This window comes from Acomys minous (assembly GCF_964271855.1).
Source record: "Acomys minous genome assembly, chromosome: 3".
In the NCBI taxonomy this organism is placed as follows: Eukaryota; Metazoa; Chordata; class Mammalia; order Rodentia; family Muridae; genus Acomys; species Acomys minous.
This window is the reverse complement of record NC_140485.1, coordinates 3,441,140-3,457,516: the sequence shown is the minus strand read 5'-3', so window position 1 is coordinate 3,457,516 and position 16,377 is coordinate 3,441,140. Positions and strand designations below refer to the sequence as shown.

The 16,377-nt window shown below is 44.0% G+C and overlaps 1 protein-coding gene across 5 annotated transcripts in view; it reads right to left on the bottom strand.

The window, feature by feature from the left end:
* Positions 1-16,377, bottom strand: part of RALGAPA2 (Ral GTPase activating protein catalytic subunit alpha 2) — a 279,884-nt gene that overhangs the window by 168,083 nt on the left and 95,424 nt on the right. For all 5 annotated transcript variants that reach the window (XR_014778094.1, XM_084776127.1, XM_084776128.1 and 2 more), the window contains 4 exons: positions 11,403-11,537; positions 9,085-9,176; positions 4,224-4,314; positions 2,751-2,927 (listed from right to left, as the gene is read on the bottom strand). Coding sequence is in view for 4 of the 5 variants with exons in the window: in XM_084776127.1 (XP_084632253.1) it covers positions 2,751-2,927; positions 4,224-4,314; positions 9,085-9,176; positions 11,403-11,537 (495 nt within the window). In the remaining variant the exon portion in view is untranslated. The remainder of the gene's footprint in view (positions 1-2,750; positions 2,928-4,223; positions 4,315-9,084; positions 9,177-11,402; positions 11,538-16,377) is intronic.

Genomic DNA, 16,377 nt, shown 5'->3' with positions numbered 1-16,377 from the left:
CACATAATAAACTTAGCCATTGTTTTCAGTAACATGCAAACAAAGATAAAAGTAGCCTATTAGCTGTAAGCAACTGACAATGGGCAGGATTAGTCAGTGAGAAACACAGCAACACTTTCTGTTTGGCTTCTGCGGTGCCAGGTGAGTGCTACCACAAAGCCACTGGCCCAAGCCCCAGCAGAAGACTTGTTCTTTCTGTGTCTCCTAAAAAATCAGGTTAACAAGAGTGTCTCTCTCTCTCTTTTTTTTTTCCATTTATGAAGAAATTGTTCTCTTCCGAACAGAAAGTTAAGTTCAGAACTGTGATAATCCTTAAGCCTCATCAGATTACAGTTTGTCCTTGCCACAGCTGACAGGTGAACTCTTGAACTGTGTGTACTGATTCTTCACATTAGTATTTCAAAGAACACAGCATTTGGAGGAGTTAGTGGCAAAACAGTGCATCATCCAGAGTTACACGGCTCACCATGCTAAGCCGTTGACTGCATGCACTGAAATGGATCAAGACTAATCTTTCCCAAGGACAGACAAAAGGAGCACTCAACCAACTTTCTTTCCTTTCAATAAAAATAATTGCATCGGTTCATCTTTAAGAACATTCAGGTAAGATTCAGTATGAGATTGTGTCCCATCCTGGTGAGATCTCTTATACACGGGCCCTCAATAAATGCATTAACAACTCTCCAGTAGTGCAAAGGGCTTTATAGCTGTTATTCTAGCCACAACATAGTGAGGAGTGTAGAGATGGCACAGCATTTGGAGGCCAGTTCTGCCTTGGAAACTTACTAGTATTTTCTAGTAAAGTGGTATGATTTCTCTGGCCCTCACAGAACAGACTTAGCCTGTCGGGAAGACTTAGCCTGTTTTCCATACAGAATTAAGATTCGCAAATCCTATAGAAGTTGATGGCTCTTACATCAGTTTTCAGTAACATGCAATGATTTAAACAGCAAGCAAAGATAAAAGTAGCCTATTAGCTCTAAGCAACTGACAATGGGCAGGATTAGTCAGTGAGAAACACAGCAACACTTTCTGTCTAGTCTATATGGAATTTTGCCAATTCCATTTATGCTGATTGTATGACACTTTAATATTATAATTCCAAGGATTTCCGAAAATATCAGATACTTTGGTGAACTTTGGCTTTATATCACAATTAAATTTAAAACTTTGCTTAAGAAAAGACATTTAAAGTGAAATTTTAGCTTCATTTATGCTTTTGTGTGATTTTTAGCATTTAAAAATGGGCTTTTATTTCCTATGTGTTTCCTGGCTTACATCCTAAGTGCTGGGATTACAGGTGTGTGCCACCATGACCAGTGGGAACTATTAGATAATTTATTTACTTACTTGGGTATATGTGGTATGTGTGCTGCATATATGTCGTGGGAGTACACATGCCCATGTGCACGCATGAAGAAGCCAGAAGTTGGTATCTCCCTCTGTCAGACTCTACTTTAATCCTTTAAAACTGAGCCCTTGGCTGAGTTGGGAGCAGGCCTTTCCTACTAGACTGGCTGGTCACCGAGTTCCAGGAGCCACCTGTCTCAGTTCACAATGCTGAAGTTAAAGGCTTGCACAGCTACACTTAAGCCTTGTTTGTTTTACAATTAATAACTTCTTTATTAAGAAAAAGCAAATCAGGGTCATACTCATATAAGCATTGATATTACAAAGCACACGAACAAGGGGAATGAGGAGACAAGCCCACTACAAACACTGCCTCACCCGACACGACCACAACACTCTGCCTACAGCCAACCACGTATAATAAACTACGGGCTACATCTCCTCTGGAAGGTACAGTGCTTCTCTGTGAGAAGCAGGGAAAACACTAGAAGTTAGGATAGGAGGCTTTATTCTTTGGACAGATCTTCTTGTTCATTTTAGATGCTGTTTCATTACTAATAAAAAAAATACATGCTTCTCAGTAAAGCATTTTTAAAAATCCCCAGGACGAGGTGGCTGAGGTCTCAGCTCATGTATCTCCAAATACATGCTACCCGCTCCCTGGCCTTTCCTGGTGCTGTTTCTTGGTGGTTTTCCAGAAGTATACCATTTTCTGGGACCTCCCACTGAATACGGCTGGATTTCCCTGGAGCTAAAGCCTGTATGCCCAGCTCTTTACATGGGCTCTGGGGATTCAAACCTGGGTCCTGATGCTCTCACAACAAGCATTCTTACCCACTGGGCTACCTCCTCAGTCCCAGACAGCACTGCAGGATGCTGGGAAAGAGAAAAGCTTTAAGTGGAGCATCTGGAACCTCACGTTGCTCTTCTAGATCCTAAATTAGGTACCAACAGCTCACTGCTTTTCATTTTATTATTATGACCCACTACCCCATATATGTCATAATTTTATATTGTATATATAAAATCTTTTATAATACTTAAAAAACTAAGTAATAAGATAGCCGATCTCTTTGTTCTACATGTATGGTACATGTAAGTCTTAAAAAGGACCTTATTATTTTCTGTCTCAAAGGCCTTGGTAACGGGTATCATCACTTCCTCCAATGGCAGACAGCAGTCACAAACATGGCAGAGTGCCCTCCACATCTGCCCATTTCACAACCCTTTCCATCTAAAACTCTAGAACCCACAAGCAATTGTGAGGAGGTGACTGGAGCTGCAACTCCAACATGGTTGAAAGTGGCATCTCACTACACCATGCTAAGGGCTCTCAGTGTCAGAGGCAGGGGACTCTGGGATCTCCTGTTGGCAGCAGTGACCCTGTTCAGACACATTACCTGTCAAGTTAGAAGCATCAGTGGGACTCAGCTGTAACCAATGGCGGGCGTCGGGGTCAGCCACAGCGTCTGTGGGAGTGCTCAGCTCCGGGTCCTCCTCACAGATCGGCCACGGACTCAGCGGTGGCTCTGCCTCATTGCTGTAGCCCACAGCTGTGTCACTCCCTGTACTTTCACCTGGCACACAGAGCAAGCAGAGTTTGGTACCGCAGCTAGATGAACACAAGGTTCAAATTCATCCCATGTAAGTAAGGACACTTGCACGGGAGGCAGGACTTGCTCAGGGAGTTGGGCTGAACCTGAAGAACCTGGCTGGGGTTCAGTGGTACCCGATAGACACTGGCTTAAAAAGAGATCTTCCAAGCATAGGGCATTAACAGGCGTCATGGGATAGTGTTCTGGTCATTGTCTTTGCTCAATTATTCCATGAAAGTTACAAGTCCTGGTTGCTACCAAGATCCAAGCACAACATGAGGAGATGCTGAGGAGCAGGGGGAAACGGGCGGAGTATGACGGCAACTGACTTCGGCACTGCACGTTTGCTCTGCTATTTCAAGCCCAGTGTTTAGACTTAACCCCAGGCTGACTCACCCAGGCAGATTCTGGAATGAGGTGTCCTACTACTACATATCTGCAGCTCTGGGAGTGTCTCCTTTAAACCCTGCAAGTTTAAATTTGTCACAATGTAGCTATGCAGAGATTTTAAGACTTATGTAGCTATCTATCTATCTAACCAGGCACAAGACAAGCCTAGACACTTGGGATGCTTGAAGTCCCTGACTCCTTCCTAACAGTGCCGAGTCTGCCCTTCCCTTCCTCAGCTGTGCCGTCTCTAACTGCTCTCCCCCATCCACCTGCTAAACGCTCAACGTTGCCTTGATAAGCAGACGGTCCATCAGTTTGGTCTCACAGAGCATCCTCCAGAGCTACAGGCAGCAGAGAAAGGCAGTGCGTGGGAAGAGCTGTATCACACCCCTTCAATGGCCAGCCTGGGTGTGCAGGAACTGCCGCTCTGCTTCTCTGACAAGGAGGAGGCCTGGCCTCCGAGTACAGGAGAACAGAGCACAGGGCCCGCACTCTGTAGCACATGACAATGTCTCAGGATTCCAGTGAGATTTCATTTTCACACCCTTGCCCACTGACTTCAACACAATTTGTGTTCCTTCCCTCAGTGGACTTTGTGGGAAAGGGGGCTTTTCCTTACGGGTCTGCCGGCTCCCCTAGGTCCCTCTTGCTCCACTCACCTGGAGAAAGATCCAGAGACAGAGAGACAGGCCTCAGGACTCTCAGCTACAGGTAACTGACTGAAACCATTTTACCAGCTGGATTTACATAATTTCTAAGTTTCTGGATCAAAAATATTCTCAACCACCTCGTTCCTACTGACAAAATAACCACTCCACCTAGAGGAGAAGAAACTACAACAGGCCCATGTGCAGCCAGTGTGTGCAGGCCCTGTTCTGCGGAACTTACTCTTCTGTCTCTCCCTGCACCTTCCGTGTGTCTGCTGTGAGTCATCCTTCGGATCCAGTTCAGCAGGACTGCTGCTCCTTCGCACCATGATCTTCAGACAGAAAGAAATGCTGTTTTCAGTAGTGAAAAGTTTAAACTTTTACCAGACTGCTAAGTTCCTAGCCTATTTTTAAATGAAAGAAGCAATAACAGTAATAAAACACTGAACGTTATTTTCCTTTTGAAGGATATATCCACAAGCTGGTATAATTAACTTATATGTTTCTCAAGATCTGAAACTCCAATTAATAGTCTCTACTTGGTCAACTGACGCAGCTGAAGAGACATACAAAGAAGAGATGACAAATCTTGCAGAAGTGCTTTATTTTATAGTTGGTTCTACTTCTCTGTGTATACACAGTCACAAAACTCTTCACGAATGTTTAGGCAGAGAACGTACGTACTCCACCCAGTCTTCCAAGGGCTACTTAGGACCTTTCCTAATAGATATACTACAGAATTTTCTGACCACTGATGAGCACTGGACCTTATGTTAAACACAAGGATTAAAACTTTAGGAACAGCTGGGCAGTGGTGGTGCACACCTTTAATCCCAGCATATGAAGGCAGAGGCAGGCAGATCTCTAGGAGTTCGAGGCCATCCTGGTCTACAGAGCAAGTTCCAGGACAGCCAGGGCTACAGAGAGAAACCCTGTCTCAGAAAACAAACAACGAACAAGTAAAGAAATCAGGAGGTGACCTTATACTCTAGCAACTATAGTTTGCTTGAAGGGACAAAGTATAGACAAACTACACAAAATAAATATACATAAGCAAAATATGTAAATATATTCTCTGTGAATGGTACGTAAAATAAAGTATTAGCTTAATCAGCTGACAGTTACATTAGAGCAGTTTGAGAAGGCAATAGTCATGAAGTGGTAGAGGAAAGGCAGGAGGGAGCCCAGGCAGGAAGCACGGACTGGTGATCAGCGAGCGCCGTGCACAGCAAAGGGAGCTGGCCGGAGCAGCCCGTGCATAACAGCCAGGAGAAGGAAAGAGGGTTAGAACCCTGAACCTAACACTGACAACATGAGCGAGTGCACGCTCTGGACAGCAGCTAAGTGTACTTACACACACCGAGAAGGACAATCAGTCTCCGTGCTTATGGTGGGTGTTGGTGAAGAGAGGCTTGCTAATGGAGCTGCCAGGGCGGCTCGTGAGGAGGGGAAGGAGAAAGAAGGGAGGAGAATGACGCAGCATAGGACCAGAGCTTTCTGGAGCTTTCCACAGTGTGTGTGAACAAGAGAAGGTTGAGTCTAGGACAATGATGGTGACAAGTGGAGGCAGGGAGACAAGTGGAAAGAAAGTACAAATCTTGAAAATTTGTGATGCCTAGTCAAAGAAAAATACATGGACAACAAAAAAGATCCTAAAATGGTTGGACAGAGAAGAAAGCCAAGAATGAGATGCAAATTCTTCTCCACTAATGGATATAAACCAAAACCATGCCCTGAACCTGAACCCTGGGACTCAGGACTAGTTAAAGCACTTAAATAAAAGGATATAAACCAAAAACAACACCCTGCGCCCTGAACCCTGGGACTCAGGACCAGTTAAAGCAGTTAAATAAAAGGGAGAAAATGTTTAATTAGAGTTACTAGTCTACAAAGAAGCAAATCATGAATAAAGTATTTACAAAACTCACACGATTTGTAAAATTACTACACAGCTTTAATAGATAGTGATTTATATCAAGTGGCCCAAATAAAAATAGTTCCAAAATATTTCCTTAACTACAAAGTAGAATGTGGGCATTTTGCTTCTGGTACTGAAGACAAGATGCTCAAGTGTAAAGCTCATCACACTTGGCTTGCACACTGGGGCTCACAGGAAGCAGACCCTCAGGAGATCCAGTGCTGTCCTCATGTGTGAACAGAGGTCAAGGCACTTTAATGACCCATTATAAGGGGAAAGCCAGTGCTACGGCTGCTGGGGCAAAAGGACTGAGAGCCAGGACCAAAGCGGCACTTACCGATGGCCTGGAGATGGAAACTACAAATGCCTTCCTGAACGGTCCTCATCAACATAAGACACTTGGGTTTTCCACAAGCTCAGATCAGCAGAGTAGGTAACTCACAAAGATCACCAAACAACCTGGGCACAAACGTAAGAGTACCAGAAAAAAACCAGATAGACTTCGATCCCCAGAGGATTTCAGCAAGTCAGACAGAGAATTGAGAATTAGAATTTGTGAGCATTTTAAAGGTATAAAAGATGAGAATAATAAAAATGACCAAGTAACAAGGGATTACTTGAAGTTACAAGATATACTTAAGAGAATACATTTGAGCTTTGACACAAAAGGCACACTTGTGACGTAGAAAAACAAAACAAAACAAAACCAGCTCAATGGAAGCGTGAGAGCACAAATCCCTTCCAAGAACAAAGCTAGAGCCACACAGACTCTGCTTGCATTCTGGAGCTCACAGGAAATGCCTCCAAGGCTAGCTCCTGATGTCAGATTTATTGAACTGATGAAATACAGAAGGCACTTTTATTGGTGAAACTGCATCCATAGAGCCAAGGAGAACGGATATAAAAGGAAGCTCAGGGGACATGGAGGGCAGGGTAAGAAGGTCTAGCTTATTTCTAAGTAGAATTCTGGAACAAAAAAGAGAGTACTGAGCCAAAGGAGACAGTGCCCAAAGGCATTATTACAAGATTTCACCAGCAGGCAGAAGAAAAGCATCCATGGATACACAGACATAGCATACAGCAGAATGGAAAAATGCATTTGCCACGTGAGGTCTGCACCTGGATGCTCCGTGATGAAACTTAAGGACAATGACGAAGACCAACAAGAAACAACTGGACAAGATGGAGAGCAAGCATTTCAACAGCACTAAGGAAAGACAAAGGCAGGAGAAAAGCTAACTCCCATGAAAAGAGGTGGGAGAGAAGAAGGAGTCAGATCTACCGTCGTTAAGATGTTAAGATGCTGTGGTCCTGCTCAGAGACAAAACACCCGAGAAGTGAAATGCAGGCTGGTACACCCAGGAAGAACCTACATGACAGAGATGTGGTCTTCTCAGTCAGTAAAGCAAAATTAGATTCAATAAATGAGACTTAGAACAAGCAGCTGGGGGAAAGGGCTGGATCACCCTCTATAAACAAGAGACACTTCCAGTGAATAAGAGACTTGAAAGTATTGGCCAAAAGTGAACCATTTTATAGAATAAAAATAAAGATATACTTTATCCTTTTCCAGTTGAAATGTTTTAATTTCATAAAATTCTACCATAACAGAGAATAAAAAAAAGAAGGATTTGTATTTACCAAAGACACTCGAGTAAAAAGCAGCCACACAGGGGGAAGATATTTGTTACAAACATAGTAAAAAATAAAACCTGTACTCAGTCAATATTCAGACTATACAAGGAACTAATACAAGTAAATAGGGAGCAGAAAGTAAATGACAAAAACCATCAGCTGGCACATCACAGATGAAATATAAATAGCCAATCAACATGGAAACTTTAAACCTTATTAGTTGTCTAAGAAATTTAAATCACATTTCCATGCAGTTGACCTGCAAAACTTTCAAAATTCTGACAACACAAAATGCTGGTGAGCACTCTTTACAGCACTCAGGGAAGGAGCACTATCATTAGAGAAAAACAATCTATTAATTCTACTGCTAGACAGTCATGCAGAGAAACATTAAGACATGGAGATCTTGAGAAATGTCTAAGAAGGTACACAGCTGCATCTTTCAGAAAACTAAAATACTAGAAAGAATCTAAATGCCCATCAATGGAAAAGAAGAAAAATAAGTGATATGTTTATAGCAAAATATCATACAGCAGAGGAAACTCAAATGAATAAACTGCTGTATAATAGCATGCGGATGCTCTACAACTGAGTGAACAAAACAACAGTGCCTATAGAGTATTTCAGAAACTGAGTAATATATTGTCTGAAGCCATATACATGCAAATGACAGAGTAAAACAAAGCCAACACCATGCCACTGTGAGGGGAGACAAAAGGAGGGAGTTAAAAAAAGAACAAGCTGGGTGCTGGTGCAAGGGCTTCCGTCCCAGCACTCAGGAGGCGGAGGCAGGCAGATCTCTGTGGTCCAGCCTAGTCTGCAGAGGCCGCACAGAGAAACACTACCTTGAAAACCAACAACAACAGAACTGGTGGTCAAAGCAACAGCACCAGAAATGTTCCAGTGCTTGGGCAGGAATGGTTTGTCTGAATCTGCTTCACTGAGAAAGCAGGATCTACACAGCTGAGCTGGCACATGCCTTTCTAAATACATGAACACAAGAACTAAACTTTGCTATTTTCCAAACAAGTAAGAGCAGGGAAGGGGCCCTTATGTTTTATGTTTCTGAAATATCTATGTTTTCTAGAAATATACACTAGGTTTTAAAACAGAAATAGAGGTTATCTGAAAGAATATAGGCTGTTTATATGTTTCATATTTGTCTTTTAAATGAATGCCTTCTTTACAAAATAAACAAAATCACACCAGATACACTTTAGGGACACTGTGTCAGGTAGAGGCTGCCAACTAGAACACAAAAACGGGAACGTGAAGTGAAGGTTTACAGGAAAGTGCACCTGCTCAAAAGTGTGCTGGACAACACGAGGCCCGGCAGTGAATTCCACTTCAAGCTGACCCCTGCCCCATTTGTGTAGAATGGCTGTATTTTACATAGGGAGCAAGTACAGCCTTAAGTGACTTCAAGACTATTTGGACCTCTAATCAATCTAAATGGAAAACTGTATGTATGACTACCATCAATAAACTTGCCATCGTGGCATGGTTTCTGCTTGACCACAACAAAGGGATTTCCTCCTAGAAATCTTACTGTTATTCCTTCATGGTCATGCTTCGCGTGCCCTTTACTCTCTTGCTTGGGTTCTGAAGAGCTCCAAGTGTGTGAATCTTCTACCCTTTGACCTAGAGATAGGGGTAAAAATAATAGAATGAATGTTTCAGAAGGTAAAACAGGAGATAGACAAGCAGGCAAGCAGGCAGATACATAAACCATTGTATCTAGACGTCATAGGACACATAAAGGTGCTGAACTGTGGGTCTGTACTGGCAGCATCAATGGATCCAATCTACACAGACAGCTGGCTAGAGCCCACCGACAGCTTCCCCTGGAGCAGATGGAGAGCTGCTCACGGTGGCTCATCACTCCACTAGCGCACTATGCTGGACAGGTCTGGCAGGCAACTCATCACTCTTGGGAGGTAGGCTTGGAGACAGGTTTGGACGAAAGGCTGCCTAGGCTGGCCTGTGAGCACAGGAAGGGACACCAGACCGGCTCTGTGTTGCCTGACTAGCACGAGAAAGCACAAACAGCGTCAATAATTTAAAGGAGATGCCAGCACAGAGCCTGCAAAGAGTAAAGAAAGATCTTATGAGAATCTGATGAATAATCTGAGGCTAACACATTCGAAAAAAGTTAACATATAAACCAGTTTCTAGCAAAACATAAAAACTAAATTAAGAAAAATCAAAGCAGTCTTATAAAGCTTTAATTTATATTTTTACATGACAAACACTGCCGTTTTAATTACATGGTGTTTTTGAGATCTGCATACATAAATCATCATAATCAGCTTATGGACCACCTCAAAGCACTTAAAAGTCAGTCTCCTCTTGGAGGCTGGGGCGTGGACTGCAAGCTCCAGGCCAGCCTGGGCTAATGGAGACCCTTAAACAAACAAGCATTACTCTCTGAACTCTTCAGAAAGGAAACACTGTACTGCATCCTAGACCTCTGGGGCTTTTCTTCTCTCAGGTGAACTTTGTTAAAATTTGAAAGGATTTTAAAATTTTCTAATAAGAAAAGCTCAAGCAACTGGTGGATTCTCCCAAATATAAGGGGAAATTTTTTTCTCTGTTTCTCCTCATAGTCATAAGGATGAACCCCAGGACTTCCTGTAGGCTAGGCAAGTGGTCTACCACAAAGTGTGTGTGTGTGTGTGTGTGTGTGTGTGTGTGTGTGTGTGTGTGTGTGTATAATAAATTATCTATATGGTCCATCCAAAACCCATTAAAGAGTAGAAAACTTTCAGTAATATATTTTCTCATCTTAATTTTTGCTATAATTTTATATTTCAAGGGAGTTTCTAAGGGAAAGTGTGTTTTTCACTACAGCTTCTGTAATGACTGGCAGCCTCCTCACCTCCACACCATGCTGCTGCTAAAGTGGAGAAGCCTCTGCATGCTCTGAAAGGGTTGCCTATGGGCCTCATGAAGTCTGCGAGCTGCTAATAACCCTCCACACGGCTGGCCAGCTTTCCTTTTCCCACGCCTGCCTCCCGTGCTTCCTTCCTGCCTTCTGACTTGCTGAACTTCTTTACTATGGGATTAGTCTCTGTCCCTCCCACTACAACCACTCCAGGCTCCTCGCTAACTCCCAGTCCCGCCAAACTTGAAGAGTAGAGATGTGTGTGTTAGATGAATATATTGAACTGTAAGAAGTTTGATTTCCAGAAGTCACATGCTTACAGTGAAATCAAAAAGTAAACCAAGGGCTGGGGAGCTGGCTCAGTGGTAAAAAGCCTGCTGTGCAAGCGTGAAGACCCAAGTGCAGATCCCCAGAAGCCACGCAAAACAGCAAAACGCTGGATGAGGCAGCACAGGGTGTAACCTGGGGCAGGGCAGAAGAAGACAGGAGGGCCCTCAGAGCTCACTGGGAAGCAAAGCAAAAGGTGTTGTCTCAAAATAAATAAATATATTGAAAGTCACCAAGATGGCTCACATCAACCTCTGGTCTCCAGACATATGCACATGTACACACTAGCAACGCACACACAACATGCAACATGCACTTCCTCCGCACCCGCGCTCCCCTCACCCCCGTCTCTCTCCCTCTCTCTCCTCCCGCCCACCACCACCACCACCTTGAAATAGCTATTTAGAATAAGTATAATAAGCAATACTACCTGCAGCTTACCCCCATCCCAAGCCCAGATCTACAGCACTGTCTGAGGACTTGGCCAGCCACAGGGGAATTGGACCCCATACTTGGGAGGCAGAAGCAGGTAGGACCTGCAAGTTCAAAGCCAGCCTGGTCAACAAGCTGAGTTCCAGGCCTGCCACAGGAAAAGAGGCAGACCCTGCCTCAAAATCAGCCTGTCAAGCACACAGAGAGGAGAAGTTTGCACACACCTTGAGAAGAATCTGAGCACAGGGGCTCGGTGATGTCGGAGGCGCTGCTGCTGCGAGGGACCTGCTGCTGTCCCACCACAAGGAGGTCGGGGTCGGCTGAGGACGTGCTCTCGGCTGGCTGCAGCTCCTCCACCTCTGAAAGCATCAACACAGCACATGGAGGACTGAGGCTGGAGATTTTAAAACACACTCCACACTTAACTGACCTAACACATTAACTTTCAGAATTTTTCTTTTGAAACCAGACTGCAGTAAGATAATGTGCACGTGCGTCTTCACGCTCCCTGACTTACTAACACTGACACTACACCATGAGTACGTTTTTCTGACGTTCTAACTAGCCATTTGTTTTCCAGGTGAAGGAAAGGGGCAAGGGAAGAAAACCACAAAAATGTTTGATAACTCTCAGCCACTTGAAATTTCCCAGCAGCGAGGAAAGCCTTGGCCATGTAGATATTGCACAGACAGATAAATAGTACTGAAGGAGCGCACAGATGGTACCCCACCCCCCAACACTAAACTAAGATGAAAGGAAACAGCAATTCCAACTGTGCTAGTCCTTCTAATAGATCATGCGAAACTGTGAAAATAAAATGCTATTTAATGCTCATATTACCACTAAGCGCAAAGCGATCCACGTGGTATAAGGTGGGACACCAAAGATGAGCACTCAACATGGGATAATCTTGCTGCCACTTGACATCCTCGATTCCCCGCGGAATGGGTTCCCTTCTAGCTCATTTCCAATGTGCACCGCTCATTTTAATCTTTTAAGAGCAACCATGACACCCACCCCTCCCTCTAGACTCACAGCCTCGGGACTGCACCATCTTCTGCCCAGCTCGTCTGAGCAGCCTGCTAACGCTGTTGTCTACATGGCTACCAGAGAGGCCCCTCTCTGTGACGGTGTGACTGTGTCTGCCATGAGTCAACTCTGCGCTCACTTGGCCTACATCACCCCTACCCACAAATGGCTCCCTAACCATCATGCAAGTGCTCCCACTCTCTAGAGTCTCAGAAACACTGGTCCTCTTGGCTGCTCCTGTTGCCCTCTTCCTGCTGCTCCTCGCCCCCCTCTGCTAATCTCAGCCCTGTCCCCTGCCCCTCACCCCCCATGCCACCAAGCATGTATACATCTTGCTATGAATTCTGCATGCAAAGCCACGGCTCAGTTCCTCACTAGACTCCAAACTCACTGATGAAGTCATAAAACTCTATGTCCCCATACCCATGTCACCACACTTTCCAAAAATAAAATATCAATTAAAGTTTTGCTACTTTAAAAAAGAGAGTCTCCAAAACTCAGACTGTATTATCTAAACTGACTACATCCCTTGGTTGCTCGGCTGAGATGGAGATTCGCTGCCAACGGGCAGTTCCTGTCTCCCTTCTGGACATGAGCCACAGTACAGGCTCACTCCAGCAAAGGAGATGTGTGCAATCAGGACATTGCTGGGTTTAACACGCGGGATTTCCACAAAGGATTGCTGCTCTGCCTTGTTCTACCCAAATGAAAATTCCATTTTCTACTATACTATCACAAGATCTCAAAACTATGAGCTCTGTGTGGGTCTTCACTATGAATCAAAGTTCCATGAGACCACAGTTTAAAGGCAGATGCTAAAGGGGACCTGCACACAGAGAAAAGACAGGCTAAGATGCATGAAGAGACAGCCTCCTCTTTCCTAGGTCATCTTTGCCTAGGGCTTCTCTTGAGCAACAAAGAACTGTGTGTTTTCCATAGAAGACACACAAGATACACGTGCAAATTTTTAGTTTACCTATGCATCCCAGAGCAAAGGCGAGGCTCTTTTCCCAGGCCTGCTAGAATAGTTAGCAGAAGCCCTCAGCACCGTGGGCCAGCCCTTGCAGCCTTCTTCTTCTAAGTTTGCAAGATGGTGAAATGAAGATATTGTACTTGTCACTCCTGGGTCAGCAGGGGGAGCCCAAGAGCTTCCAAACTTTCTGACAAATAATTGGCCAGCGCCTGTTTTTGTGGACAGAGGGAAGAGTGGTGTTTTTCCCCCCTCCTCTGAAGCCTGGTGCCAAACACTGGTGGATGCCAGTTTCTGGGTTCTGAGCAGAAGTAAATAAGAGCTGAGCCAACACTGGCAGCGTCTTTCTAAAGATAAAGAACATCGCCATCTGGTGGGATGCAGCACAGCCACAGCACCATGGCTTCCAAATTAGAGTGTCCCCACTGGTCCTCGGTGCAGCAGACGGAGGACCAGAGCCTGCTACCACCAGCTGTCTGCCTTTCCAACAGGCCTAATACAGCTTTTAAGGCTTTGTTTTTGCAAAACTGTTAAGAGGGCCTTCTCAGATGGAGACCGTCCAAGCCTGCATAAAGAACCGGAAATGGCAGGGACAGAACGGGCCACAGGAAGGGAAGGAGGGGAATAGCCAGGTACCTTGCTGTTCTGTTAGGGCTACCCTTAGAGTTGAATGTCAACTGAGAAAATGTGCAAAAGATAATTTTCAATCATTCAACTATTCATAGTGTAAATGCAATTTGCCGGTTCGCAGGTGTTCACCTTCTGGACTTGTGCGTGTGTTACTGTAGTCAATAAGAGCCAGATACAATGGGTCAGAGAATGACACTGTAACACCCTTGTCTTCCCAGCGGCTCTCAGGCTCCCTCTGCTGGCGTGCCGTGCTTGAAGAAAGCATGGCGGGCTAAGGCTGCTCCCATCCTGCTGTGTGCTGCTGAGTTGCTCTTAGGTAACTGACTAAAATAATCTTAATACTGATGTAAAATGTGAAGGCACAGGATTGCCTGTCAAACAGAAAAAGAACATCTGTCTTACATAACAATTATGCAATAAATCTCAGATTTGGTGCATCCTGCTTTGAATGTTACATGATTTCTGTTTGAAACACTTTGAAGAGCTGAATTCTGCCTCAGATTCTAAGTTAATTTATCCTCTGTGAAGTCTAATAAGAGCCAATTAAAAGAACTAACTTTCCTGTCTCTTGAGGCTGTAGTTACTCAACACCATTTCTAACCCACTGCTTTCTAAAGCTCCACTGACAACATCAGCAAAATCAACATAAGGATTCATTTCTTTTACCCCCACTGAGAAGAGTCAGCATGCTTGAACTGAATGTGTAAGCTCCTCAGTTACCTTCTGTTTTCTCCAGATGTCTGTCTACTTTTCACTCACTCTTTAATTCCAGACTTCCTTATTCCATCTTATTAAATGTAGCAAAGCTCAGTCTCCAATAAGCAAAATGCTATGTTCCATTTATCCCTCATGCAAGGCTGCACAAGCCAAATTCAAATGTAAGGTCCTCAGTTTTAAAATATCATTCACAATGCCAACTTGACATTATAAAAGCTCAGGAGACACTGTCCATTCAACACCTTGGATGTCTGCAAGGTCTAGCTTACTGAGCGTAGTTAGTCTAGGCCCTAACAAGAAGTGCTTCCACGGAGCTTATGAAAAGACAGAGAAGCAGTAAAGCGTCTCCTATGTTGGGATAAGGGAAGAGAGTCAATCTGCTAGCTATAACCATTACAATACTCCCAAAAGAAAGAGAAATCTACCCTCGCATATAGCATGTAAGTGCTGCAGACGATGAATGTCCCAACACAGAAAGCAGCTAACACTGCAAGACAGCTGGGAGGGACTGTTGTCAAGGAGAAAGGGGCTCCCCAGCTGACACGTCTCCTCCCCAGTGCATGGTTTTCTCACTACTCACATTAATGGAATCAGGAGGTTTTGACTGTCCCCATATTCAAACACCAATGCTTCCCACACCTCCAAATCTGCTGCCATTGCTTCTATTATTACAATTTTGATGGGTTGGCTCACACAGATTAAAAACCAAAACAAGGACTGCTGATGACATAATAAAAACAAAATTAGCAACCACCAATATAGTAAAACAAAAGGAAATGCAAAAAAATAATCAACTTGTAGCCAGAAAGGAAAATTTAAAGAACCTGTTTATCACTTAGCCACAGATTAGCAAGAGATAGCCATCCACTGAGATGCACATTAGAACACAACAATGCTGCAGACTGCCAGCCAGGAGATTACATACTCCTAGGACTGGTGAACGCTTCTCTCGGCCTACTCTACTGACAGGACAGTCACAAAGGACATCCTAACTAATAAGGGACAACTGGAGCCAGACTGTGAAGCACTCGTTACTGTAGCTGTCAGATGAAATGGCAATAGCAGCTTGTCTTCAGTGTCACCCTGCTAGAAAACAAAGAGTGAAGACGGCAGAGACAGAGAAACACAGACCTGGTCCAGCCTGCTCCACTTTTCAGGGAGGATTTGCCCTATTTACATGATTGGTTTTTGAGGCTTGACCACTTTGGGTGTGGGCTGGTCTCAGCGGAGGTACTTAGCAGCATCTCTGGCTTTGACCAACTAGATGCCAATAGCACCATCTTACTATGACAACCAAAAACATCTCCAGATGTTGACAAATCATCCCTAATTGACAGTCACTGCAGTAAATCACTCGACTTCTGCTGGAGCCATGTAAACACACAAGGATCAAGAACTTGAATAAATCAAAATGTAACTAAGTCAGAACAAAACTTGTAAAGATGAAGGAATAGAAAGGATTTTTTTTCTGAGAATATATTCTGGAAAAACTAGTGAGAAAACTTAATGAAACAGCATGGAAATAAAATAGACAATGAAATAAAGATTTTCACATTAAAAGACTTCTTTTTGGTGTCAATCAGCCAAATATATAGCAGATTCTCTTTTAAAGACCTCATTAATCACCCCTAAGAAGTAGCATTTTCTGGAAAATCTAAACCTCAAGCATTTACTATTCAGTGGCAACTTAACTGACAGTGGCCCCGTGCCATTCTCAGTGTTTTCATCGTCAGTGTTCATTAAGGAGCGTTTTCTACATGTCGTTATAGTCCTCGCACTTAGTGAAAACTAACTTCTTCCCTCACTGTATTTCACCTAAGCTTTGATTTTGTTTTGCCAAACTACAATAGTGC